Below are 26,404 nucleotides of genomic sequence, written 5' to 3'. Positions count from 1 at the left end.
GTATAGTCGACATCTAACGCCTGCAGTGTTTATGCGAGAGCGGGAGAGAGGAGTCGGCTATATGACGCTACTCCCCGGTAACCATGACAACAGCATTCAACCAATAAGATGGCTGGTTAGAGGAGTGTTTAAACTTGGCTAGAACGCGCGAAGGGAGCCGATTTGGAGACGTCCTACCCACCGCTGATAACTGTACTGCTTATAGTCACGGCTGGTTTCGGCTGTATTGGGAAGCTCTCTCTCTCTTTCTCTCTTTGTGGTTTTAGAAAATTGAGTCACGTGTTGTTAGTTTTCTCCCCCTGCGTAAAAATTTTATTTACGTTGTTAGATTTTTTCTTGTTTGCGGGTGTTCTTGTTATTTTATTCTTTTGTGTTACGAGATGTATTTACTTATACAGGCTTTTAAATATATCGAGAGTTTAGAAGTAAATGCAGATTTGTCTCTAGCTTCTTCTAATAGCAGTTGTACAGTATGTTGTGACTTATTTGATCGGTTTGCGAAGAAAGAGGACCATCCAGTTAATTTGCTGTAAAATTAGACTTAGGTTCGAATCAACTTTGTTGCTATCGCACTACTCTCGAAATATTGCTTTTCTTGTTCGTTTTATGTAGCAAAGAGTAACATTCTAAAATTCAATATGACCTAAAAAGACCTAATTCGTAGGTTTAAAATCCTAAAACATAAATTGGAAAACCTAATTTTAATTTCTTAAAACCTATAAATTCTGCGCTTGGTAATGAGGAGGTACGTCACAGGCCTTATATTTTTATATTTTTATCATTGACGTCTTAGCCTCCTCAGCTTTCAAACCCACCGTCCGCTACTGGTTATTACCATAATTCAATGGAAACATATAACAAGTAAAATAAAGTATAAAAAATTAGAACTAAATGATATGTCAATCTTCATTAAACTATGGTATTCACTTAACTTTAACCCTTGTTTTCTTCGTTTTAATAAATGGCGCTTGACCCACAATAGCTCTGAACCCTTCAATTAGGAGAGCCATAGAGGAGGCAAAGACTCACCACGGGTCATACAAGAAGAACAAGAAGAAGAAGAAGATGATGATGATGATTATGATGATGATGATGATGATGATGATTATGATGATGATGAAAGCATCAGCTTCTTGAACTAAAGGCATGAAAATAAGGTAATGATATTTACAATTGAGTGATTCAGTGCCAGAGTTGCCTCAGCCACATACACTCAAAAAAGTTATGGAGGTCTAAACGCAGATCTCATTTTTAAAACTATGTGCTCTCAATTGAAAATTATTTCTCATTTACTCTAATGTAATATTTATCTAATAGACTACATCTACTTTGGCGCACATATAAATGATAATTTACAGTCATTTTATGCAGAAATGTACTGCTAAAATTTGTGGTTTAGGCAACTATGGCACTGAGCCACTGAATTATATTTGTACTAAGAAAAGATATAACACCTCAACAAAATAAATGGCTTACCTTAACCACGAAATATGACATGGAGGAAATAAAAAAGACACCAAAATGACTGAAAAAGAATTCCCAGGTTAAGATTTAATTTGAGTGTAGACTTTAATATTGTCTCTGTCTGTTCAAATGTCAACATTTGCTACTCATACTTGATAAAAGTCTTACCTTGTTAAGGGCCTGAATTGGTTTCGTCGTGCTCTCCACTTCGAAGCTGGGAATGCAGACTGCCACATCCTGATAATGCAGATGTTTCTGGATATCTCGGAGCGGATAGTTTGTCATCTCTGCAGCCAACTGTCTGAGTCCTGTCCTGGAGTTTGGCATCACAATCATCAACGCATACCGCTTACCCTGCGTCAGAAAAGTTGTTAAGGTCGCTGTTATTTTTTTTCTATGACAATCTCAACATGATTTAATTATTTAGGAGCAGAAATTATCTTCCATGAACATTTCAAAACTGAACTACATGCCGAAATAGGCAAAGCCTCAAAGTTTCGATATATTTTAGTGACATATTTAGAAATAAAAACATTACTATTAGTAAAATAAATGAAAATATACAACATACTGTTATAATAATAGGTGAAGCTGTATTTCTTTGTCGTTAATGATACATTTGTTTAGAGATGGGGAAGATAATAGCCGTACGTGCAAGTTTCTTGTGAATTTTTACGGATCTAATTTCTTAATTTAAAACAAATTGTCGCGGAGTTGATTCACTTCTGCATCTATCGCTTACGTAATAATCTGGAACATGGGAACATTTTTCTAAGTTATTTTTAACAAGCTTCACAAATGTAATTTTTTTGTCTATAGCCTGTAACTGAAAATAATTGTGTCTATTCTAAATAAGATAGAAAGAAATTTTGGCCCCTTCATTACACCATTTTAAACCTTCAGTTTGAACTATTTGTGGGCACATCTGATTGTGTACAAAATATCCAGCTATGTCACTGAAATAGTTTAACGTATTCAATAAAGTTACAGAAAATTTTAAACATCTGGATGTTGAAAAAATATAATAATATGAATGACAAAACGATTATTGTACGAACATACAACATGGCCATTTTAGTAATTCATGTGGAGGTGAAGCCGGTAGATAAAATTGGCTACAACTAGGAACAAAAACGAAACCACACACGCTTTTATATGAACTAAATTAATCATAAGCTGAAATCTTGTCTGAAGTGGCCCAACCTTCGGATTTGAACTCGCTAACAGGTTTTAATGAGTATGATAATCTCTCTACCATTGAAAACGGCAATAAATCAGAAATGGTACCGGTAACAATACTTTATTTTACAAAGATACTTGTGATTCATGTTAGTTAAAATGAAATGCTTTTCTGGTACAAAGATTGTATAGCATGTTACGGTCAAATGAGTACCTTATATGGCAACTCAATAGCCACACTGTCGAGATCTGGGATGTTGCCCACTCTAAAGTTTCCCTGAGTGTTCATCATGGTCACCGTGCTCTTCTCGGTGTCGGACTTGTAGAAAGAATCTTCTCTCTGACCGATAAAAGGTGTTTCCCATGTCCCCTTGAAGTACAGCCCGTTGAATACCAGCATCTGAGAAACTGCTTCACCTGAGACACAGGAAGCCACACTTTCAATGAAAGTCTATGAAATCGGACACATGTACGAGAATTCCAGTGAACTCTTAAAAATACTAGAAGAATAATTAATTTAGGGATATATAGGGTGGAAGTGAAATAATCCTACAGATTAAAAGAGACGATAGGATACACTTCAATGAATAGAAAACCTATATTACGTTTTGAGATTAAATTCACGGTTAATTAGAAAATTGAGTTGGAAGTGTCAGCAGTCTGGAAACTTCGCAGCTAACACACTGCTCTTTCTTCTCGTAACACAGATGTAAGAGAATATCTGCCTTAGCGAACTAACTCCCATCTCCCTTTCTGGCTACAATGTTGAAAGCCAGAGCATGGCTTAAATGAGATGATTTTAAATTCAATTTACACGAAAACCGTCCACGCTATTGAAATACGCCAGAGGGATAAATGATACTTTATTAGATTTTCTATCGATATGGACAATAATAACGAGCCTATTATCAATAGCTACCAAGTAAGAGGATGTTAAACATAAAAAAACATTATTTTCTGAGAAAACAAGGAACTTTCCACCAATATGGTATAACAACATGAGCTATTCACTCTGAAAATCTGAAGGTTTTTTTTTTTCACTTCCACTCTGTATATTAAACTCCGAAATATTCATTTATTACAGCTTAAGGGCTGCCAAAGAAGACAAAGCATACTAAATAAATGATATTAATAGAATTTTGTAGTGAATTATAAAGATAAATGAAGTAATTATTTATAAGTATGAAATGTTATTGGGAAGAAAGAGTTACAGGAACGGTGTTTGGATATTTCGAAAGCAAGATGAAAAAATATTAAACATTAACGAAAATTCGTTTTATTAACGGCTGACTAAGGGACAAAGAAAGGAGAGCGAAGAAATATTGGAGGAATTAAAAATAGAATGAATCAAAGAATAACTTAAAGACTATCACTGAAGTGGTATCATCCTGTTATGAGAATGGAGACATCCACAAGTTATCACAGAAACTTTGTAAATGATGGAATAAGACCATAGCAGACCACTAGGCCTAATAAATGGCAGAAAGATGATAATTCTGATAACAATTGTTTACAACAAATTATTTTATACAGAGTGGATGGTAACCTCTGCGCCAAAATCAAACTGGTAATGGATCATGTGGAGAGATTTGAAAAATCTAAATAAGTTTTTTCTCTAACATTCACCGTTTTAGAGGAAATCGTTGCCATCCTATGAAGCATTTGGCAACTCACAGCTGCTGCAATAACTCTAAGTAAGCGCGGCCTGCATTCCTTACCTTTCCCTCCCCCTCTGCTGTGCTCAGTTGATAACACGCGACGTGCGCTACGTTGCAATATTTAGTTCAAAGATTTTTGCTATTATTCAATTTAAATTCATGACTAAACTGTTTACGTAAAGGTTAATTTCTGGTCCTACAAAATTTATCTGTTATGGTAACAATAGTTATTAGAAAAGAAAAACTCGCTCCGGCGCCGGGAATCGAACTCTATGTACCAAGCGCTCTAACCACTGAGTTACGCCGAAGTTAAATCTTATACTGTGGATTGAACTTCGTCGTAGCTCAGTGGTTAGAGTGCTTGGTAGAACCAAGGACCCGGGTTCGATCCCCGGCGCCAGAGCGAGTTTTTCTCCTCTAATAACTACTATTAAACGGTTTAATTTGCAATAGAAGATTCGAGACATTAACGTTCAGACTATTTTTACCTATCTGTTTGTATAGAAATCACCATTTCTGTAGGGTCCTTACCACAATAGAGTGCTGTAAGCATTGGGCAAAGACTATTTTTTTCCTGCTTAACGGTAGTTCATCGAAAGAAAAGCGTAATAAAAGTTTGTAATATTTAAATTTTGGTGCAGAGGTTACCATCCACTCTGTATACTTCATTAGTAGAATGTGCAAGTTTACAAAAAATAACATGTTAATAGGAATCATCAGAAATAAGATACCAGATGGTCCAAATAGGAATGAATTTACTGTGAAGTTGAAAGTAGTATAGAGCAGAAGAAGACGAAAAAGAAGAAGAAAGGATAAGGTGAAGTAATAAAATCAGTGAGCGAACATTCGTTTTGGTACATAAACAGTAAGGCAAATTGTGTCATTAAATGTAAAATTATATTAAAATGTTTAAACATTTCGAGAATTTGGTTTTTAAATTTCCAGGTCTCCTTCCTTAGCCTTGTCAAACCAAATAAGAACTGCAATGCAGCAATATTTGAAGGGTTCAGAAACTATAGTGGACCAAGCACCATTTGCTAGAACCGTAGAAAACAAGGATTAAAATGAAGTTATCACCATAATTCAATGGAAACATATAGCAAGTAATATAAAGTATACACATTAAAACTAAATGATATGTCAATCTTCATTAAACTATGGTATTCACTTAAATTTAACCCTTGCTTTCTCGGTTTTTAATAAATGACGCTTGGCCCACTATAGCTCTGAACCCTTCATTTGTAACCATAGACAAGGGGTCATTACTGGGTCCTTTCAACTGGACCAGCTGAACCCAGGTTTGTAACGAAGTTGTGACTCCTCCAATTCAAAGAACTGTTGTGAGTAATGATGAATGACAACATACGATACTGTGTAACATACACATTATAATTTGCAGATGACAGACATTATTGACTGAAGAGACTATGGAGATAGATTATGACAAGAAAATTTTTGAAGGAATAAGAAAAATGGAAATTAAAAACAAAAATTTTAATAAAAATTGCATTCAATATACGGAGCATATAGTAATTGGTGTGAGTGTTTTAAACATATTACATTAGAATATGGCAAAGGATGTAATGACATTTGTGGTAACATTAGATATTTGAAGTTGAACTTAAAAAAGAAGGAAACATTGATTCTAAAGTAACAAAGAGGATAATAATTAAGGGTCGACCTATAATTTCAATGCCGAAAGAAATTTTGTGAGATAAACAAATGAAGGGTTCAGAACCATAGTGGGCCAAATGCCATTTACTAAAACCGTAGAAAACAAGGGTTAAAATGAAGTTTTACCATAATTCAAGGGAAAAATATAGCAAGTAATATAAAGTATACACATTAAAACTAAATGATATGTCAATCTTCATTAAACTATGGTATTCACTTAACTTTAACCCTTGCTTTCTCCGTTTTTAATAAATGGCGCTTGGCCCACTATGGCTCTGAACCCTTCAAATGTTTAAAAGAAATAATATATCTACTGTGAGATATTTAATAAATTATGGTGAAGAAATATGGAATGTTGTTTAGTCAATTGTCTGAAGTCATGTTTGAACCTCATAAGTGACACCACTCATGAGGCAACTAAGCCAGAAGATAAATAGGATAGGGTGGCCAGTTCCTTTCCCCCTTCATTATACACATCGCCGACTAACTACATATTACACTAAACAGACTTCAGATGTATACAAACAATGTTCTTCCTCTGACACATATCGTCAAATGAGATTACTGCCTGATAATAGATGTACAGTACATATCAGCCAGAACCTCAATCAGAGGAAAAACATCGAATATGAACCCAAAATTAAAATCAAAATTGCAGTCAACACAAACTGAGATTAAGAAGGTCATCACGATGCTCTAAATTAGAAATATAAACATACATGATGCGTTAAAAGAAATGAACTTTCAAAATTCTATTATACAGTTCGTGGAAATTAAATAATAAAATTAGTATGGTCGGGTACATGTGAAAAGGATGGATGCAAATAGGTTACCAAAGGTGTAATTCTCAACTACCAACTATGTAACCAGTGATGACGTTTGCTGATATTATTTCTGTAGACCTATCGACGGTCAAGGAGTTGGGATGTATCAGTTACTTCATTCATCCCCAAAATGATAAGCACCAGTGATACCAAGTATTAAATGCACGTAAAAAAGGAAACATGCTTTAATGACACAAAATATGACCAGAAATGCAGTTTTTAATCCCAAACATAATTCTACGTATAAAACGTAATCGGCTCATGACTTTTCTCCGTCAGAGCAGCAGAAATGCCCGAAGAACGAATTTCAGAACAGCAGTTTTATAGAGCATAGCGAATTGCTGTTGTTGTTTCAACTGAGTGAAGATGAGGAAGGAGAAGAAAGAGAAAATATACAAAGAAAGTCAAAAGCTTTCAATTTTACTCACTTCTGGTGTCTTTCCTAACCAGGTTGTTTCCTGAGAGGCTAGACGTGACGTCATTGGACTGGAGTGTGCCACGACTGATGCGTGGCAGTTCGAGATGCCTGCCCTTGCGCTTTTCGGCCTCCATGGCCTTCTCGTCTTCCTTCATCGCCTGAGAGATTAGCGCCTCCTCCTTCATCGGGTCCACTTTCATATCCTCTTCCATCATCACGCCAGGCATTATGTCTTCGTCCTTCTTGTCCTTATTTTCCATCGTAGAGTCTTTCTCCTCGTCTTTGTTTTCAATAATGGCTTCGTCCTTCTTATCATTCATCATAGACTCTTTCTCTTTCATCTTATCCATCATGTCTTCAGGCTTCGAACCCATCATGTCACAATCTTTCGTTTCATCTTTGGATACCTCTTCTTTTTTATCATCTTTCATGGCCTCCATTTTGTCATCTTTCATTCCTTCCATCTTGTCTTCTTTTATTTCTTCTATCTTGTCGATTTTCTTTTTCTCTATCTTGTCATCTTTCATTTCTTTTTTGTCGTCTTTCATTTCCTCCATCTTGTCGTCTTTCATTTCCTCTATCTTGTCATCTTTCATTTCTTCCATCTTGTCATCTTTCTTTTCTTCCATTTTATCTTCTTTCTTTTCCTCTAACTTATCGTCGTTCTTTTCCTCCATCTTGTCGCCTTTCATTTCCTCCATCTCGTCTTTCTTTTCCTCCGTCTTGTCGTTCTTTATTTCCTCCATCTTGTCGTCTTTTATTTCCCCCATCTTGTCGTCTTTTATTTCCTCGATTTTGTCGTCTTTCATTTTCTCCATTGTGACATCGTCCTTACTAGGCTCCTCGTTTTTTTCCTTCTTGTATTTTTCTTCATTACTCTCAGCCTGCAATTTATCCCTTAATGACTTCATTTCATCTACAATTTCTTTAATTATTTCTTTTTTTTTTCCATCGTCCATCTTCTCACCTTTCTTATCGTCCTCCATTTTGTCATCTTCAATTTCTTCCGTTTTCTCATCTTTCTTTCCATCCTCCATCACTACATCTTTCTTTTCACCCTCCTTTTTATCATCTTCTTTCTCTTCCATCATTTCTTCTTTCTTTTCATTCTCCATCTTATCGTTTTTAATTTCTTGCACTTTTTCATCTTTCTTATTCCCTAGCATTTCTTCCTGCATTGTCATGACTTCTCCAGAAGGACTGGCTTCCCTCTCATCGTGCATCTTTCTTAGTTTCAGTTTCTCTGGAAAGGGAATCGGAATTGAAAATTTCAAAGGTCCATCCTTTTTGGAATTGGACGCATCTTCATCAGACAGTTGCATGATCTCCTCTGTTTCTCCAGACTCCTCAGTTTTATCTCCTTTCTCGGGTTCCATGATTTCTTCTACGTTTGCAGGCGCAGGTGACTCTTCTAATTTTTCTAAATCTTCCGACTCCTCACTCATTGAGTCTGGCGATAGCGTTGTGGCGTCTGCATTCTGAGCAATTTCTGTATTCTTCATGGACTCGGCTTCTTCTTTGACAGCCTCCTTGTCGAGGCGGTCTACATCTTTCACTTCCGTGAGGTAGTTCTCTTGTAGAATCAGTCTGTATTCTGGATCTACGGTGAAGTTCTTGTAAATGTAGAACCAGTTCCGGAATTCTGGATGGTTCTCCAGATTCTTTTCCTGTAGTAACAAAAATCTACATGAGTGACTGAATGCGTGAAACATGAAGGAGAAAACTGAAGTAGAGTACTGCTTCCTCAAATGAGTGACGAATGTTTGGGTGGATAAGTAATTTAATAACTGGGCGAATGTATGCTACAATATGTGAATGAATGGATTAAAGAATGAATGAAAGCATGAATTGATGAATGAATGGATGAATAAATGAATGAATCAATCAATGACAAATTGAACGGGTGACTGCACTACAGTCGAGCCGTTCTTATTTCCGGCGTGGCCACGCCTTCTCGACTTTTGGCGCGAAGAAGGTAGGCAATAGCGGTGTTGCTAAATCTCTGTCAAGCCAATAGTGAACGGACGCAGTTCTAATAGCTGGTTGTCGAACAATCAGTCGGTATTGTTGTTAGTGCTGTGTTATCGCTGAGTTTTCAGCATCACAATGCCGCGGAGGAATCGGAAGACCATCAATTCGCAAAGCAGAGAAATGATTCTTAGCGTTAGAGATTTTTTCGAAATGAACGTAAAATAAGAGTAGTTTATTGCCTTTAATGCAAGTGGTGCAATGAACAGCTGATGCGTGTGATGTGAACAAGTTCACGGTTTCTCAAATAACGACAGAGAAGTACGGACAATCCGGCAAAGAAGAAAATAAACTGAGAACTATGGCGGCGGCAGTACTAACAATGATTGTAGCGATCTAGGCGTAGCACCTCTAAATTGAACAATACCGTTAGGCAAGGTTCTTCGTGTAATTTTTTTATGTAGCAATGACTTATCATGACAAAATTTTTAATGCTAACATATTTTGCTTAATTTACAGTTTTTGGTGGTTTTAGTTATTCATTCACATAAAAAATGTTTATTTATTATATTTTTCAGCTTTCTCCCATTTTAGTAATTTCTAATATTGTTTCTGTATTTACGAAAATCGTTACTTCAAATGGTCGGAAAAACCAATTATAGCACAGCATGGTAAGTCTTCTGTGTCCTGGGATGCTAGGATCAACAATAACAATAATATATAATATTATGTATTCATATATTACTAATTATTTATCGTAGGAAATAATTTTTCGTTCGATGTTTAAGACTAGACATGTGCTAAAACTTCGTTAAGAGTACAAGGGTAGACTTGACAACACAGTAACATCCACCGTGAGCGGGAAGCGGTATGTCGTCTGCATAACCTTGACGACAACCACTGCCAGTGAAGTAGCGTGTCAGCTGACCAGAAGCTGTCGTGTGATTTGCTGCCGGAAATAAGAACGGCTCGACTGTAGTGTGTGAGAGATTGGATGAATGAATTATTGTATTGGTGTATTAATAGGTGGTGAGTGAGTGAGTGAGTGAGTGAGTGAGTGAGTGAATAATTAAGCTACGTGAGAGATTGGATGAGCGGATGAGTGCCTTAATATGTAAATGATTGGTGATTGGTGTGTTTGAGAGACTGGTTGAGTGAATAAGTGTGCGAGAGATTGGAAGAGTAAATGAATGCGTGAGTGTATAAATGGGTGGTGAATGCTTGACAGATTGGATGAGTGAATAAGTGTGCGAGATTTTGGATGAGTAAATGAATGCGTGAGTGTATAAATGGATGGTAAGTGAGAGCTTTACAGATTGGATGAGTGAATAAGAGTGCGAGAGATTGGATGAGTAAATGAATGCTTGAGTGTATAAATGGATGGTAAGTGAGAGCTTGACAGATTGGATGAGTGAATAAGTGTGCGAGAGATTGGATGATTAAATGAAATGCGTGAGTGTATAAATGGATGGTAAGTGAGAGCTTGACAGATAGGATGAGTGAATAAGTGTGCGAGAGATTGAATGAGTAAATGAATGCGTGAGTGTATAAATGGATGGTAAGTGAGTGCTTGACAGATCGGATGAGTGAATAAGTGCGTGAGAGATTAGATGAGTGAATGGGTATGAATTAATGATTAGCGAGTGAATGAGTGCGGAAGAGATGGAATGGTTGGGTTAGTGAATTAATGAACGAAAGAATGTTATCTATTTTGCATTCAACAAATTGACCAAATTTGTTACTCTACACATTCGCATAATGAAAATGACTGGTGGACCAATCTGAATGTTTGGCCCGTCACTCAGTTGAGCTGATGTTTGGCCCGGGACTTAGTTGATATGTATTAGGAGACTGAGTTAGTTTATGTTCTTGAAGTATAGAGATGAGCTGAGGTGCACCGAACAAAATATGTGAATAATTTTCAAAATTTCAAGAAACTTGAATTGTAAATTTGGTCAATATTTACGTCAGCCCAAATGTGTGAATCAAGCTTCTCTGATATGTGTAGTACACAAAATTATTTGCATAAATATAATTTAAATTGTTTTATTTAACGACGCTAGCAACTGCCGAGGTTATATCAGCGTCGCCAATGTGCCGGTTCTCCCGCACGAGTTCTTTTACATGCCAGTAAATCTACTGACGTAAGCCTGACCCATTTAAGCACACTTAAATACCATCGACCTGTGCCGGGATCGAAACCGCAACCTCGGGCACAGACGGTCAGCACTATATCATCTGCGTCACCCAGGCAGACTTGCAGAAATAGATGGTCGGTTAATTTCAAGAGGCTTTAAGATTATTCACCGTATTTCACACCACAATTTAGAAAAAAATTCCTGTTAACTTCGTGTTCTTTTTTCCCATTCAAATGGTCATCAGTGAATTAAATATAAAATAGATGTAAACATGTTTTCTAACAAAGTTAGTACAAAATACAAAGTTTTTGTTAATACATACTCGTATTAAACATCATGAGCAATATTTTCAGAATTGTAATTAACATGAAATTGAATTTTTTTTTCTGAAGCATTTCGTTATTAAATATTATTTCTGTCTCTGGCCCGCGTTTAAACTGTAAAATTCCTATGTGATCCTTGGAGAAAAGTAACATAAAATCGCCGCTTGTATATACTGTCAAATTAATAATAATAATTCCCGTTGTAATTATTTTTAAATGCTTATTTTGCACGGGAAAAATGGCTACAGCTTAGTTTGAAATAAGAATACGTTTTTGACATTCCTCAGTAGCGGACTACAGAACAGCTGGTGCATCCAAAGAAAAGTGGCGGAGATATAGCGAATACACTAAATTTGTAGAACAATGGTGATTTCAATTTTCCAACAATGGAGATACTATAGGCATCCGACAAGGAAAACTCAGTGCGCAGAAACCAGCGGGCGAGACTGTCTCGCGCAGATGACGTATGCTCCCGTTCCCAGCATGCTCTCACGCCTACCGCAAGGCGGGTTAGAGGGCTATAGAATGCGCGCCGCTAGGAATCTGAGCTGAGTTTTGCTTGTAGGATACCTATAGCACTGAAGTTCTACAATGATTCGAACGACTTTTTATGACGGACAAAATTTATGAAAATATACTCATAGGTTACTAGTGGAATTGATCCTTAAATTTATATTATATTCGATGGACGATAATAGACAGTGTTCGAATTGATACAAATATAGAGAAGGAAAATTTTTCGTTGAGAAACTATTTTTTTAGTATATATATATATATATATATATATATATATATATATATATATATAATTTGAACTGGTAATGGAAATTACGAGAAAACGGCTGAACAGATTTTAATGAATCACCCCTCATTTTGAATTCTGCAATCCAAAGGTTTTCAGAAAAATAGTAGTTTTCAGTGAAATGTTAATTTTCCTACATAATTTTCCTATTTTCCAAAATCCATCTGTCATCAGTTTTGAGAACTAATGGCTTTTTCAGAATAAAACAAAACACACACACTACAATAAGCAATATTACACGAAGGCCATGACCTGCAGGATTTCTGACATATTTAGAGCAAATCAGAGCAAATTCTGTGACATCATAATGACAATAATATGTCGATCTTCATTTGTGTGGTTTTTATAACGTCTCTATAATTGGTTATTAAAAACTTTCAATAATTTACAGATCCGATTCTGTGGTGTGTAATTTTCTGAGTACAGCTGTGTACTGGATTTTAAAAACTACGCAACTTGAGGTGGTTTGATGACATTATTACCATTAAAAGTGAAATATTGTTAAGTTAATGCCATGAAAAGAGTATTTGTCACTAATATACATATTAATGATATAGCCTATTGTTGATATGAAACTCAAACCTTTTGGGTTATGTAAGTAGACGTAGAGAATATCTTAAATTAGATCTTCATTTCTATAGTTTACTGAGTGATGATTGTATAATATATACAGTATATGTTACTGAAAACTACAAAACTTACGTAAGTTAAAATTATTGTTATTAAAAATGAAATATTTTTATAGATATTAATCAAGTGGTGTGGGTCTCTTTCATATATTTAATGGCGGTTGGTGTGGATATTTATATGAGTGATTATCTCCAGTATTGTCTGGAAAGAGCGCAAAAATTATAGTTCCTAAGGAAACACAAAAGGTATTACTTACTGATAAAATAAGAGGTCTACAAGATTTTGTTGTCTCCCGATCATTTCAGCAGGGTAAAATGATTCTATCCTCTACATTTCAAGGTAGTTCACGAAACATGCAGCAGCTTTACAAAGATGCTATGTCTATTGTTCGAAAGCATGGCAAACCTGACATTTTCTTAACTCTCACCTACAATCCACAATGACCTGAAATACTGCTTTACTCCCAAATGAAAAATCCACTAATCGTACTGACATTGTTACTTGTGTTTTGGCTTAAAAAAAAAAAAAACTGAAGATGGATAGATTCAAGAAAAAGTTTTTGGCATAAAAAAAAACATTCAGAGAGAGTATGTTTCATTATTACGGAAGAAAATAACTTTTAAAATGACTGGTAGGTCTATTTTTCATTGAAAATAAATCTGAAAAAAATTTATTTCTATTTCTAATGATAATATTAAAAGATAATATTAAAATGGATTTGAGGGAGGTGGGATATGATGGTAGAGACTGGATTAATCTTGCTCAGGATAGGGACCAATAGCGGGCTTAAGTGAGGGCGGCAATGAACCTCCGGGTTCCTTAAAAGCCAGTAAGTAAGTAAGTAAGTAAGTAAGTAAGTAAGTAAGTAAGTAAGTAAGTAAGTAAGTAAGTAAGTAAGTAAGTAAGTAAGTAAGTAAGTAAGTAAGTAAGTAAGTAAGTATTTCTAATGAACCTAGTTTGCAGCATTTGCTACACAAGCCACTAGTATCAATTATAACTTATTCGGTTTTAAACTTTGTTGTAAAGTAATTTATTATTATTATTATTATTATTATTATTATTATTATTATTATTATTATTATTATTATTATTATTATTACTGTTGTTGTTTTAAATTACAAAATCGTACTATGAAAAACCATAGCAACAAACGTTTATGAAAACAATAAAAGTATAGTAGACTATTTCTGGCATAATTCTAAAAAAGAAGACACAATCTAAAATGTTTTAATTTAGTGTTTTCATATTAAAGAATAGCTTTGTTTAATGTTGAAATGGAGGTGATATTTATAAATGACATTCAGAATAACCTCACTATAGCAAATTCATTCTAGAGGAGAAATTGTTTTGACCGCGCCGTACAGAGAATATAAGTAGGACTAAGTTTTCTGAAATGCAGTTTCAGGAAAATATCGCTATTCAGAACGGTGTGGTACTAATATTATTGAAACATATATTCAGAGAGGGGATTTTTCCCCCGGACACCGGAATGCAGGATTTGGAGAAAATATTTTGCCAAATTTAGCCAAAAATATTTGCACTAGTTGATCGACAATAATAAGGTAATATGTACTCATGCAGTGGACACAGCAACGCGCAAATTACTATGGATAAAATTCTAAGACTAGATGAATAATTCGAACTCTTACATTAAAAAATTCTGACTTTGTGCGATCAAAATATCATCTGTTTGAACATGAACAAAATTATAAAATTTTGAGGATGTAAAAGAAAACGAATAGGCACCTGGATGGAATAAAGGTATTGCTAAAACTGGCATAAAAGCTAATATTTTAATTACCTGTATTTTGGGCATTAATATATATATATATATATATATATATATATATATATATATATATATATATACATATACATTTTATGGGTACTGAGACATGACGACTTGTCTATTTTACCGTTTGAACTTGCAAAAGGTATATATCACCTACCGAAACATTCCTATGTCACAGTTTACGAAATTTATACCATGAATTAAACAATGCTTATAGTAGGCTATCTTTTGATGAAAAGTTAAGTCACTTATCCCCAACAGAATTATTATAGGCTGCCCTCAAATACGGTAATTAGAAAATAAATTGTTACGCATAGTTCATCAGTTAGGTACACATATCTCATAGAATTTTAGTCAAGCCTCTATATTTTTTTCTGGTATAATGAGAATATGTCACATGACAAAATGAATGCACAATTTTCTTAACTAAACACTACATATGTACAAAATTAAAAAAATATGAACATTATTTTTTTCCAAAATTTTTTTTAAATTTTGAATTTCTAAAAATTCAATGATGAAATTTAAAAGCAAGCCACTCCATTCATTTTAAGAGCTAATTAATATGTACCTGCCACAAAAATTTCATGATGCTATTTTCATTAGTTTATGAGAAAAGTGTACCTGTTTTGAAAAATCAAGGTTACGGAAATTTCAAATTACCATATTTGGGGGCACCCTATAAATATTGTTGGGATAAGTGATTTAATTCTTCATTAAAAGATACTAAGATACTACAAGCATTGTTTAATGCCTGGTATAAATTTCGTAAACATGTGACATAGGAATGCTTCAGTAGGGCTATATGCCATTTGCAAGTTCAAGAGTTAAAATAGGCAGTCGTCTTGACCCAATACCCTTAAGTAAACTAATCTAAAGAACATTATTTGGGAGGCAATGTAAGAAATGAAACCATCTAGAATGAATTATGAAGCCTATGTCAGTTTAGTAAAACATTTGCGAGTTTCCAGCTCAGCAGCCGACCACGATATTAGGTCACTAGCCTCGCTGGATCCGGGTACCCATATTGAAACTCACCCTGAAACGCTCCAGGACTGATTTGTAGGCGGCGCGGGTGACGGCGGGATCATCAGGTAGGTGCAGGGCGTTAACGAGCTGGTTCCTCGTTTCCCCTTGGGCACCCTCCTTAAGGATGGCGAGCAGAACTGAGAACCCCAGCGGCGAGAACGCTAGATTCTCCTCGGAGTCCACGTACCCCTGCCACAGACATCAGCATACAAATCATATCTGACGTCAATACTATATGTAGTATCAGCTTTGTGTTGAAATGGGAAGTGTTGTCCAACGTTTTCGGTACTGTATGATCTACACTTAGCTTTATACATTTGGCGAAAAAAAAAAACACCCACGTGGCATATGGTTTGTAAGTTTTTACTTTACGATAAGAGGACAATAAGGGCTTTACAGAAACTTGGAAAAAAATATTCCTCCAGCGGATCCCTGTACACTATGGCATGCAAGAAACAAAGCAGCAAACTGTCTCGCATAGCAGACTATTACAGTAGTTCAGAGGGATACACACCTTATCATATCACACAGTCAAATTAGACATAAAAAGATAAAAGCAGCTGTAACCGAAAATTTTCGTATATGAGTCAAAACAAGCCTTGAAAAACCATCTGCTCCAACCCAAACGTCATTCCAAACGAACTAAGGAGAGATGCAAAATAGAGACTGGGCACGATTGTTTGGCGGCACACTTGCATAGACTATCCTTAATGGACTCTCCTATTGCATCTTATGTAATGAATTGTCCACAACTATGAATAAAGATCATTTCCTTCAGTACAAAGAATTGATAGATATATTTCCCACCACAACAAATGTAACAGCACTGTATTGGGAAGCTCAACGACGAATGATGTTAAATATCCGAGCGTTAGGCTACTACTACTATTGACAATTAATATTTGAGGAGAAAAATTCGTTTCGGCGCCGGGGATTCAACCCGGGTCCTTGGTTCTACGTATCAAGCGCTCTGACCACTGAGCTACGCCGAATTCAATCCAGAGCACCGGTTTCGAACTCTCCTCCTTCAATGTTTCCCGTTTGGCCTGACTCCAAGCTAGGCATATATGTTGACGTTTTATGTCCAAGTCAACTGCCATTATGCAAGGGGCGCACTCAGCTCAGTGATTTATTTGGCCGGGATTCCGTAGTTAAGTGCACAGTAATCTGTGCAGAATATGCACTGCTAGCTATGAGAATATTCTGTAGGACAAATTAATAAATCTTTAATATACTACTACTATATTTTACGACCTACGATGACTAACCAGGTACATTTCTTTCATTTTCCATTACGTATTATTTATGCCTTGCGCAGAGATAAACTCCATTAAGAGATTTTCTATTAGGCTCATATTCGTGATAAATTGTAATAAATTCTTGTTGAGTATTGTGAGTGTAGAGCAGACAGCTGAAATATGAAAATGTAAATCGAGTGCGTCTTTATTTGACCACTGCAAGTAGCAACTCTTGCTTCAAGAATGCTTTCTGCTTAATTTTTATTTAATGTTTCAGTGTATTCTTAATAATCTTAAATTTGTAACGAACATTTAAAAAATCTGCTAACCAACTAGGAGAAGCTTGAATCCTTTTAATAAGTGTATGGAAAACGGAAAGAATTCCAGATAGATGGAGGGAAGCGACAATGAAAGTCTTGTTCATGGGTATAGCTGATACCAAGTCGCTCGACTCTACCGAAGCACACCGCTTCAGAACACAGTGACCTATAAAGACAACGATAGTAACAATTCGACTATCTACAATTATGTAAGAAAAATTATCCGGAAACAAATTCGGATTCTAAACAAGCCACTCAACTCACCATGCAGTTCATAACCTTTTAGGCGATGTCAAAGATGCACTACATGAATCCAAGGGTAAGCTATATACAAATTTATTCGAGTATTCCAAAGGTTGTGATGTAATAAACAGGTCAAAGCTTTTACAAAATCTTGAAGAAAATACTAGAATATTCTGCAGACAAATTACATCACACTTGAGAAATCTCGTAGAATAGCACAGACGAATAGTGCAATCCAGGAGGACTGCTTGAACCCACTACTCTTCAATATTGCTATGTTTTCTATCAAATGGTTACTTCAAGGAATGAACGACCAAGTAACTCTGTATGCCTAGGCAGATGACATGGCCATCACCGCAAGAAACTTAGAAGTTCTACAACAGTGTTTCAATGTACTTTCAACATGGACCATTGAAAATGATTTAGCATAAACGAAAACAAGACGGTCACAATGATCTTCACAAGGAGAGGAAAACTGGAAAGAGATAACTATACACAAATGGAACATGGAGAATTGGTAGTAGTCAGTTCCTTTAAATATCTTGGAGCTACAATTCAAATCATAGGAACTATATTCAATATACGTATTAGAGATGGCAGCTGCAGCACTCAGAGCCATAAATGAACATCAAAACGCAACAATTTTGTTATTATTACTCAGCACAGCGATTTAACTTTCTAATGCAAAGATCGCACCAACACTGACTTCCGGGAACATCTGATGAAAAGCAACCTAAAGTGTGGGAGAGTATGAAAGAAACGTTTCTGAAAAGAACCCTCTCAGTCTCTAGATTCAACTTTTCAAGACTGGTTTATAAGTTAACGGGAAGTTTTTCCTCAAAAACGATCTAAGACTAAAACACCTGTTACCATCTACCAGAGGATATCAACAACTCCTAGGAAAAAGCAGACAATGAGACCTCACTTGGGAAGAGTTCTAGTCCACGTTATGATGAATAGAAATTGGTCACGACCAAACAAGGGACTGAGACACCATTTAACTAGTTTTGCAGTTCCCGTTTTCACAACAGAATTTGTACAAACGAGTCGTTCCACCAAATCAATGATATATCACTGACGGAAAAGTGTCCGAAATGCTACATAATAGTGTGTCTCAAGTGACAATGCCGCCGGCACAACATTTGCCAAAAAATTAAACTATACCTACATGTATGATTATGCGCTTTTTATACATTATTGATAATCTATAGTCCCGTCGCTCTTATTTCCGACAGCTAATCACGTTGCAGGTCGGTTACATTTAAACGTGTGCGTCTTGTGATTCGCTGCTGATGACGTTATGCACCTCTTAAGGCTAGATGAATACTTAATATAATCGCCCGCCATTTTGGCTCTTTCGTTGACGTTCGCAGAAAGCACACGAGGACGTTATTTGCCGTTCAATTATTTGTTCAAGTACAGTCCGTTTGATTTATTAACATGGAGCTACGACATGATAATGCTTAACGGTGCAGCAAATAGATTCCTCGTCTGGTAGCTCGGCAACGAAAGAACAAAAATGACGAAGTATACTACCTACCTAGACTTTATAGAGCCTTCACTTCCTAAGGAGTAAGTAAAGAGGAGGAGTCACGCCGGAAATAACAGCGACGCGACTATAATTTTTTGCAATAATACTATATATGTCAGCCTGTAATGAGATTCCCGATCTTGACGTGAATGCTTAAGGTGGAAGTTGAGTTTCTGGAGTCCTATATTTAAACAATGTTATTTTGCTCGGACATCTGAGGAAAACATTTTTACATTTGATGTTAAGAAATAATGTGGAAAATTTAAGCATACTGTTTCACTCATACAATGAGCAGCATGTGCCTGACAGGTAACTTGGATCATTTTATTGAGCGGTACTCTTAGCTCTCTGCTGCCTTTACCATGTAGTGTGCGGCATCAGTTACAAGCAAGACGATATTTTCGTATCCAATTCCATATTGCCACAATAGTGACATTGTATTGCTGAACAATAAAATTTCGCAATTGATGCATGATTTATCTTTTTCACTTAGCGTGAGCGAACCAACAATTACCATACATGCGTACATAATAAATAAATAAATACATACATACATACATACATACATACATACATACATACATACATACATACATACATACACACATATACAGTATATATCGCCCTCACGAATGTGTCGTTTCGTCCAACTAACCCAGTGTAGGAGGCATGCCACATCCTTATCTAAGAACTTAGTTATTCGAAATGAAGTTGAGCACTTTTCCCTTACCTTCGCCACAGCTTGACTTGACCGATATAATTCCTTAATAACTGACGAAAGATGGGTACAAACATCAATACTTGCCTTTGCTTCTCAAGTTAATTAATGGAATCTGAGCCATACGCTTTCTCGTTCCTTGAGTCTTAGCATGTGATTCTTATTATTGTGATGTACCGAAGTATGTATAATATTTCCGTGCAGAAATTCTGCATTACCATATGGTGAAGGATGGGCGGAGCGGAGAAAAATTCTCTCCAGCACCAGGATTCGAACCCGGATTTTCAGCTCTACGTGCTGACGCTTTATCCACTAAGCCACACCGGATTCCCATTCCGATGTCGGATTGAATCCTCTCAGTTTAAGTTCCACCTCTTAGGTTCCTCTATTGGCCATCCCTCATTCACTGCGTCACAGATGTGTGACAGTGGCACAATGTCCAACACATTAATGTGCAGAGGTCCGCTCATTACGAGTGACTAAGTGGCCGGGATCCGACGGAATGAGCGCCGTCTTAAATCACTAAGTAATTATTTTCGCATATTATATTATTACGATGTACCAAAGTACATATGATATTTCCATGCAGAAATTCTGCGTCATTATATGATGAAGGATGGGTGGAACGGAGAAAAATGTTCTCTAGCACCGGGACTTTAAACCCGATTTTTCAGCTCTACGTGCTGTGTTGAAGCAAGCAAAGAGATAGACTTGGAATTAAATTCCGAAAAGATAAAGTATATAATTATGTGTCATGACCAGAATATACTATGAAATGTAAATATAAAAATTGGAAATTCATCCTTTGTAAAGATGGAAAAATTCAAGTACCAGGAGCAACAGTACTAATAAATATAAATGACACTCGGGAGAAGATTAAACGCAGAAAGAACATAGGAAATACCTGTTATTATTCGGCTGAGATTTTTTTTTGTAATCCAGTCTGCTATAAAAAAACTGAAAGTTAAAATTTATTACATATATATATTACCCGTTGTTCTATATGGTTGAGGAAATTGGACTCTAACTTTGAGAGAGGAACAGAGGTTAAAAGGTGTTCAAGAATAAGGTTCTTAGGAAAATATTTGGGGATAAGAGGGATGAAGTTACAGGAGAATGGAGAAAGTTACACAACGCAAAACTGCACGTATTATATTCTGATAAAATTAGGAACATTAAAACCAGACGTTTCAGATGGGCAGGGCATGTAGCACATATGGGCGAATCCAGAAATGCATATAGGGTGTTAGTTGGGCGGCCGGAGGAAAAAAGACCTATGGGGAAGCCGACACGTAAATGGGAGGATAATATTAAAAAAATTTTAGGGCGGTCGAATATGATGGATTAATCTTCCTCAGGATAGGGACCAATGGCATCCTTATGTGAGGGCCGCAATGGAACTCCGGGTTCTCTAAGACCCATAAATCAGTAGGTATATGAAACATCATTAACAGAATGCTGGAGTGAATTCAACGGTCCTTTGGTTTCTCACAGCAACATAGGGTTTTAAAATGTATTTTTCTCAAAACTTTAAATTTTCAGTTGTTTCCTTTTGAACTGGCTGTTGATATACTGTAAGTACATCAGTTATACAACTAATCCATTTTCTTCGCATCTTTTCAAGTGCGTTTCAGAACGGGTTACAACAGCACTTGAAATACGAGGCGCATCCAGAAAGTAAATTTCCCTATTTAAAAAAAAAACACACACTTTCAGGAAAACATTTATTGGCAACAGGCACAGCAATGTTTCAGCTATTTTTCAACATAGCCACCATCAGAACTGAGACACTTGTCGTATCGTGGGATCAACTTTTGTATCCCTCTGCCGTAGAACTCTGCCGCCTGTGAATGGAACCAGCGTGTGACAGACGTCTTCAGCTCTTCGTCGTTGCCAAAACGCTCACCGGAGGACAGGAATTTCTTGAGGTGCAAGAAAGCGTGAAAATCGCTGGGAGCAAGATCAGGACTGTAGGGTGGATGATGAAACAACTCCCAGCCAAATTCCGTCAAAACAACTGCTGTGCGCCGAGCCGTATGTGGACGAGCATTGTCATGGAGGAGTACAACACCTGCAGTAAGCATTCCACGCCTCTTGTTTTGAATGGCACGTCGCAATTTTCGCAGTGTTTCACAGTAATGGTCATCGTTCACTGTTTCACCTCTTGGAAGGAAGTCAATGAGCAGAATGCCCTTCCTGTCCCAGAACACCGTGCACGTCACTTTCCGTGCCGACAGCGTCTGTTTGAATTTCGTCCTGACCGGAGATCCACTATGCCGCTAATGCATTGACTGCTGCTTGGTTTCCGGGGTGAAGTGCGAAATCCAAGTCTCATCGCCCGTGACGATCCTGTCGAGAAACTCGTCGCCGTCATCGTGATACCGTTGCAGAAATGTCAGTGTTGCTCCTAAACGTTGCGTTTTGTGTTCGGATGTCAGGTTTTTCGGCACCCACCTGGCACACACTTTTTTGAACAGCAGGTGCTTAGTGACAATCTCATGCAACAAGGATCGCGATATCTGCGGAAAATGGCTGCTCAGCTCCGTAATCGTGAAGCGACGGTTCTCCATGATGCACTGCCGCACCAGCTCAACACGATCATCATTGAAGAGGGACGGTCGCCCACTGCGTTCTTCATCATGGACACTTTGACGACCTTCAGAAAACTGCCTACACCAGCGACGCACCATCTGCTTACTCATGATGTTAGGCCCATAGACCTGACAAAGCTGCCGATGAATTTCAATTGGCGCAATGCTTAGTGCATTAAAGAACTTTATCACCGACCGAACCTCGCAGGCGGCGGGAGAAGGAATAAGAGCTTCCATTTCGGACCACTGCTGCCACGCTACTGGCACCAGGCGGGACCTGTCCGGCTGGCATATGATTGATACGTCATAGATCTGTTACGCATGCGCAATTGACACGGCTAATTACGTTTACTTTCAAGGGGAAAAAATCGGGAAACTTACTTTCTGGATGCGCCTCGTTTCAATAACTTTCTTAGTGATAGCTGGTATCTCTGAACAAGAGCAGTTTCTTGTATCTGGCATTTAGAATATTCAAGGGACCAAATTCTATACAATATTACTGTACATTATCCCTAACCTGCCAACAGCGCATCAGCTGCGTTTCGATGTCTAGCCGGCTGTCATGAGGCCAGTTTTTAGTGGCTTATTTTACGACGCTTTATCAACATCTTAGGTTATTTAGCGTCTTAATGAGATGAAGGTGATAATGCTGGTGAAATGAGTCCGGGGCCCAGCACCGAAAGTTGCCCAGCATTTGCTCATATTGGGTTGAGGGAAAACCCCGGAAAAATCCTCAACCAGGTAACTTGCCCCAACCGGGAATCGAACCCGGATGCGCTGTTACTCCACAGGTGTGGACTTTTGCCGTTTTGGATTAACGCTATTGAAATGTTGATAGTGAATATTGAAGTGGAGAGTGATGGTGAATTATGGATGGAAACCGGAGAAACTTGCCATTACCCATCATCAGGACTGGCGGTTTCGGAACCCCTACAAAAAAAAAGTTATGTGCTCGTAGGGTTGTGAATACTGGTCTACGTCATGCAGTCTCTGTTTACACTGAGCATAAGACAACCACCGATTACAGTAATCTTAAGGAGACGGTGTTATATGAAGGTAGGCCTACTGGGAGTTCAGTCGTTCAGTGCATACAGCGGAAATAATATGCTCCAGCGAATAAATATTGAGTAAAATATTGTGAAGGAACTGGACAGTAAGCAACTCATTGGAAAGTTTGTCGTTCAGTTACAGAAGGACGAAAACGCAAATATGTAGGCCCATTGTAATGCTAATATATATAATAAAAATATTGCATTAATGGAAAATAGGGATGCTGCAGACATGCATTGCACGTCACAAACAAAATTGGACGGCAAAATTGACTTTTCCAGAGAGTTATGTAAAATTCAAGAAAATAAAAAAGAAATCCTACTGTAAGGCATTATTAAATGTTTAACGTTTGAAGTTCAATTAGTACACACACACTCGTCTTTTCATGGTACTATCATTTATAGAATATAGAGATAGAGGAAAACATCGAATTCCAATCGTAATCCATTCAGAAAATGTGTCTACATCGGTTTTTCAGAAAGTCGACTATTCACTTGTAGATAAATTATATACACAATTTATTTAAATTATTTATATGTTATTCTTTAAATATGTAGATAAGTAAGTAAGGTATGTAGAGATTAAATGTTGTTTCAAGTTATGTATCCTTACAGGCATGGGCAACTTAGCCTTGACTATCTACTTTAGGAACAACTTGTAGTTTGTATAAGTAGTAAGCAGTTGTAGCCTCCTAGAACTGTTCGTGTGCCCAGCCGATAATCCACCGGTGTATACACACCTTTATTTATATTATCGTGGGCTCATGCCACGCGACCAACATCTAGCATGCTATAGTAAATGTACAATTAACCTTACGTCCACGGGAACGAAACCGCTAGGCCTGTCCATCATGAATTGAACTCACAATCACTGGGATTTAGCCCGTAGTTGACTTAAGCCAGTGCTCTGCCAACTTAGCGATCAAGATAGTCTCCATCTTTGTCCCCAACAAAAATTATATTTGGACTCGCCAGTGTTTGGACACAGATAGCCTATCTGGTGTGAAAAACAGACACTCGCCAAAATGAGATAATTAACTACTGTATTTCTTAAGTTCAGGACTTGAAAATAAAATGTAACTGATATGATAGTATTGTAATTGTTACCTGCAGGATTGCAGTTGCTAGTTCGTTAGTTCCATCGCCCACGAAGTTGTCAGTGGCGAGTGCGTTGTCACTTCTTAACCTCCTGGAGGGCAGTGCGAGGACTGAGGTGAGCAGCAGCAACGCCGCTAGTATTCCTGTGGGAATATTTCATTATATTTCATCCATAATAAAATGACCATAAATGTAGAAAAACCAATGACAATTGGAAGAAACAGGCTACAATTTGAGAAAAAATAAAGTTATCTAATTAAAAAAGAATCAAACTCTCTCTCTCCCTCTCTCTCTCTCTCTCTCTCTCTATATATATATATATATATATATATATATATATATATATATATATATATATATATATATATATACATACACAAGCGTCACAATAAACAATGAGATAACAGAACGCAAATATATTGTTACCTCCGATGCAATGCGTGTTACATGAAAGCAAATGACACAAACATGAAGATAAGCAGTGCTATAGTTGGGCCGACACGGCCGGTAAGCCATACCGTTTAAAATAAAAACTCGCTGTTACCATACTGGAAAAAGTTTAGACTCGAAAATATTTTATTAACTATGTTTAAATAGTCTTTAATATACTTTGAAATGGAGGCTGTTAACTATTTGTAAAACATTTTGATTTAGATATCTGGCATAAAAGTAGCGGCTGACATCCCATATCCTTTGTTTCAATGCTTCTCCATTCGTTGTTTTATCGAAAGGCATAGTCTGGCACTTCAGTAGTTGTAATTTGTTAGTTTCAAGCTTGGATACAGCCGTGGTATTTCTATAAGTAATTAACACTATCTTTATGGCATAGCGCCTCAAGAAATCTGCTACACCGATTCGCTAATTTCAAAACTTGCGTAGATGCCTTCGCATAACACTAATTTTATGATATGGCGTCTCAGGAATTCTGCTGCACTGATTCTCTAATTTTAAAACTCGCTCAGATGTAATGCAAGCAGTTTGCTAGAGGGAAATATTGTTACTTTTCGTGCGTTCATCAATCTTGAGTCCAGTTACATATTATAGATTCTATTCCAATTTCAACTAAAGAATGTGAATGAGCATTACTGTAATGAACGATATCTGCACTAAGAAAAGGAATACTCTTCCAGTAAAAGAGTTCCTAGGCTTTTGTTCCTAAAAAGTGTTGGGCCGCCAGCGTCAGCGTTTAATTTCTTGCCTTATGTGCAATTGTGGCTGCGATCTGGAAGGAAGTCTGAAGAGGCGGATGCATGACGAAGAAGTAATTTTGGAAAAGAAGTGCAGTAAGAGCCCATATAGAGTCTAGTCTGACCAAGGAGATTTCAACAGTACCCTCTACGAAAAGGTAAAATATACCTACTTTATATACTAAATAGGTACTTAATTTTTGCAACATTGTGTAGGCCTAAAACTCAAAAGTGAACAGTTAAATTTTTATTTTTTGCTGTTGTTTACTTCTAGTTTTAGTTTTTATTCTGTTTTTAATTAATAGGATATTGGCAGAATTTTATCTCTTGTGCAATATTTCTTGCAGAACTTCCGAGGTCTGCTGATGATAAATATATACAAGAATTCTGAAGTCCACACCTGTGGAGTAACGGTTAGCGCATCTGGCCGCGAAACCAGGTGGCCCGGGTTCGATTCCCGGTCGGGGCAAGATATCTGGTTGAGGTTTTTTCCGGGGTTTTCCCTCAACCCAATATGAGCAAATGCTGGG

The 26,404-nt window shown here is 36.9% G+C and overlaps 1 protein-coding gene across 1 annotated transcript in view; it reads right to left on the bottom strand.

Moving 5' to 3' along the window:
- Positions 1–26,404, bottom strand: part of LOC138698181 (glutamic acid-rich protein-like) — an 84,673-nt gene that overhangs the window by 29,937 nt on the left and 28,332 nt on the right. The window contains exons 2-6 of the mRNA XM_069823930.1: positions 24,697–24,830; positions 15,909–16,088; positions 7,228–8,884; positions 2,858–3,060; positions 1,633–1,818 (exon numbers count right to left, since the gene is read on the bottom strand). Of these exons, the coding sequence (XP_069680031.1) occupies positions 1,633–1,818; positions 2,858–3,060; positions 7,228–8,884; positions 15,909–16,088; positions 24,697–24,830 (2,360 nt within the window). The remainder of the gene's footprint in view (positions 1–1,632; positions 1,819–2,857; positions 3,061–7,227; positions 8,885–15,908; positions 16,089–24,696; positions 24,831–26,404) is intronic.

The sequence above is a fragment of the Periplaneta americana genome, chromosome 4 (assembly GCF_040183065.1).
Source record: "Periplaneta americana isolate PAMFEO1 chromosome 4, P.americana_PAMFEO1_priV1, whole genome shotgun sequence".
NCBI lineage: Eukaryota > Metazoa > Arthropoda > Insecta > Blattodea > Blattidae > Periplaneta > Periplaneta americana.
This window is presented reverse-complemented; position numbering and strand designations above follow the sequence as displayed.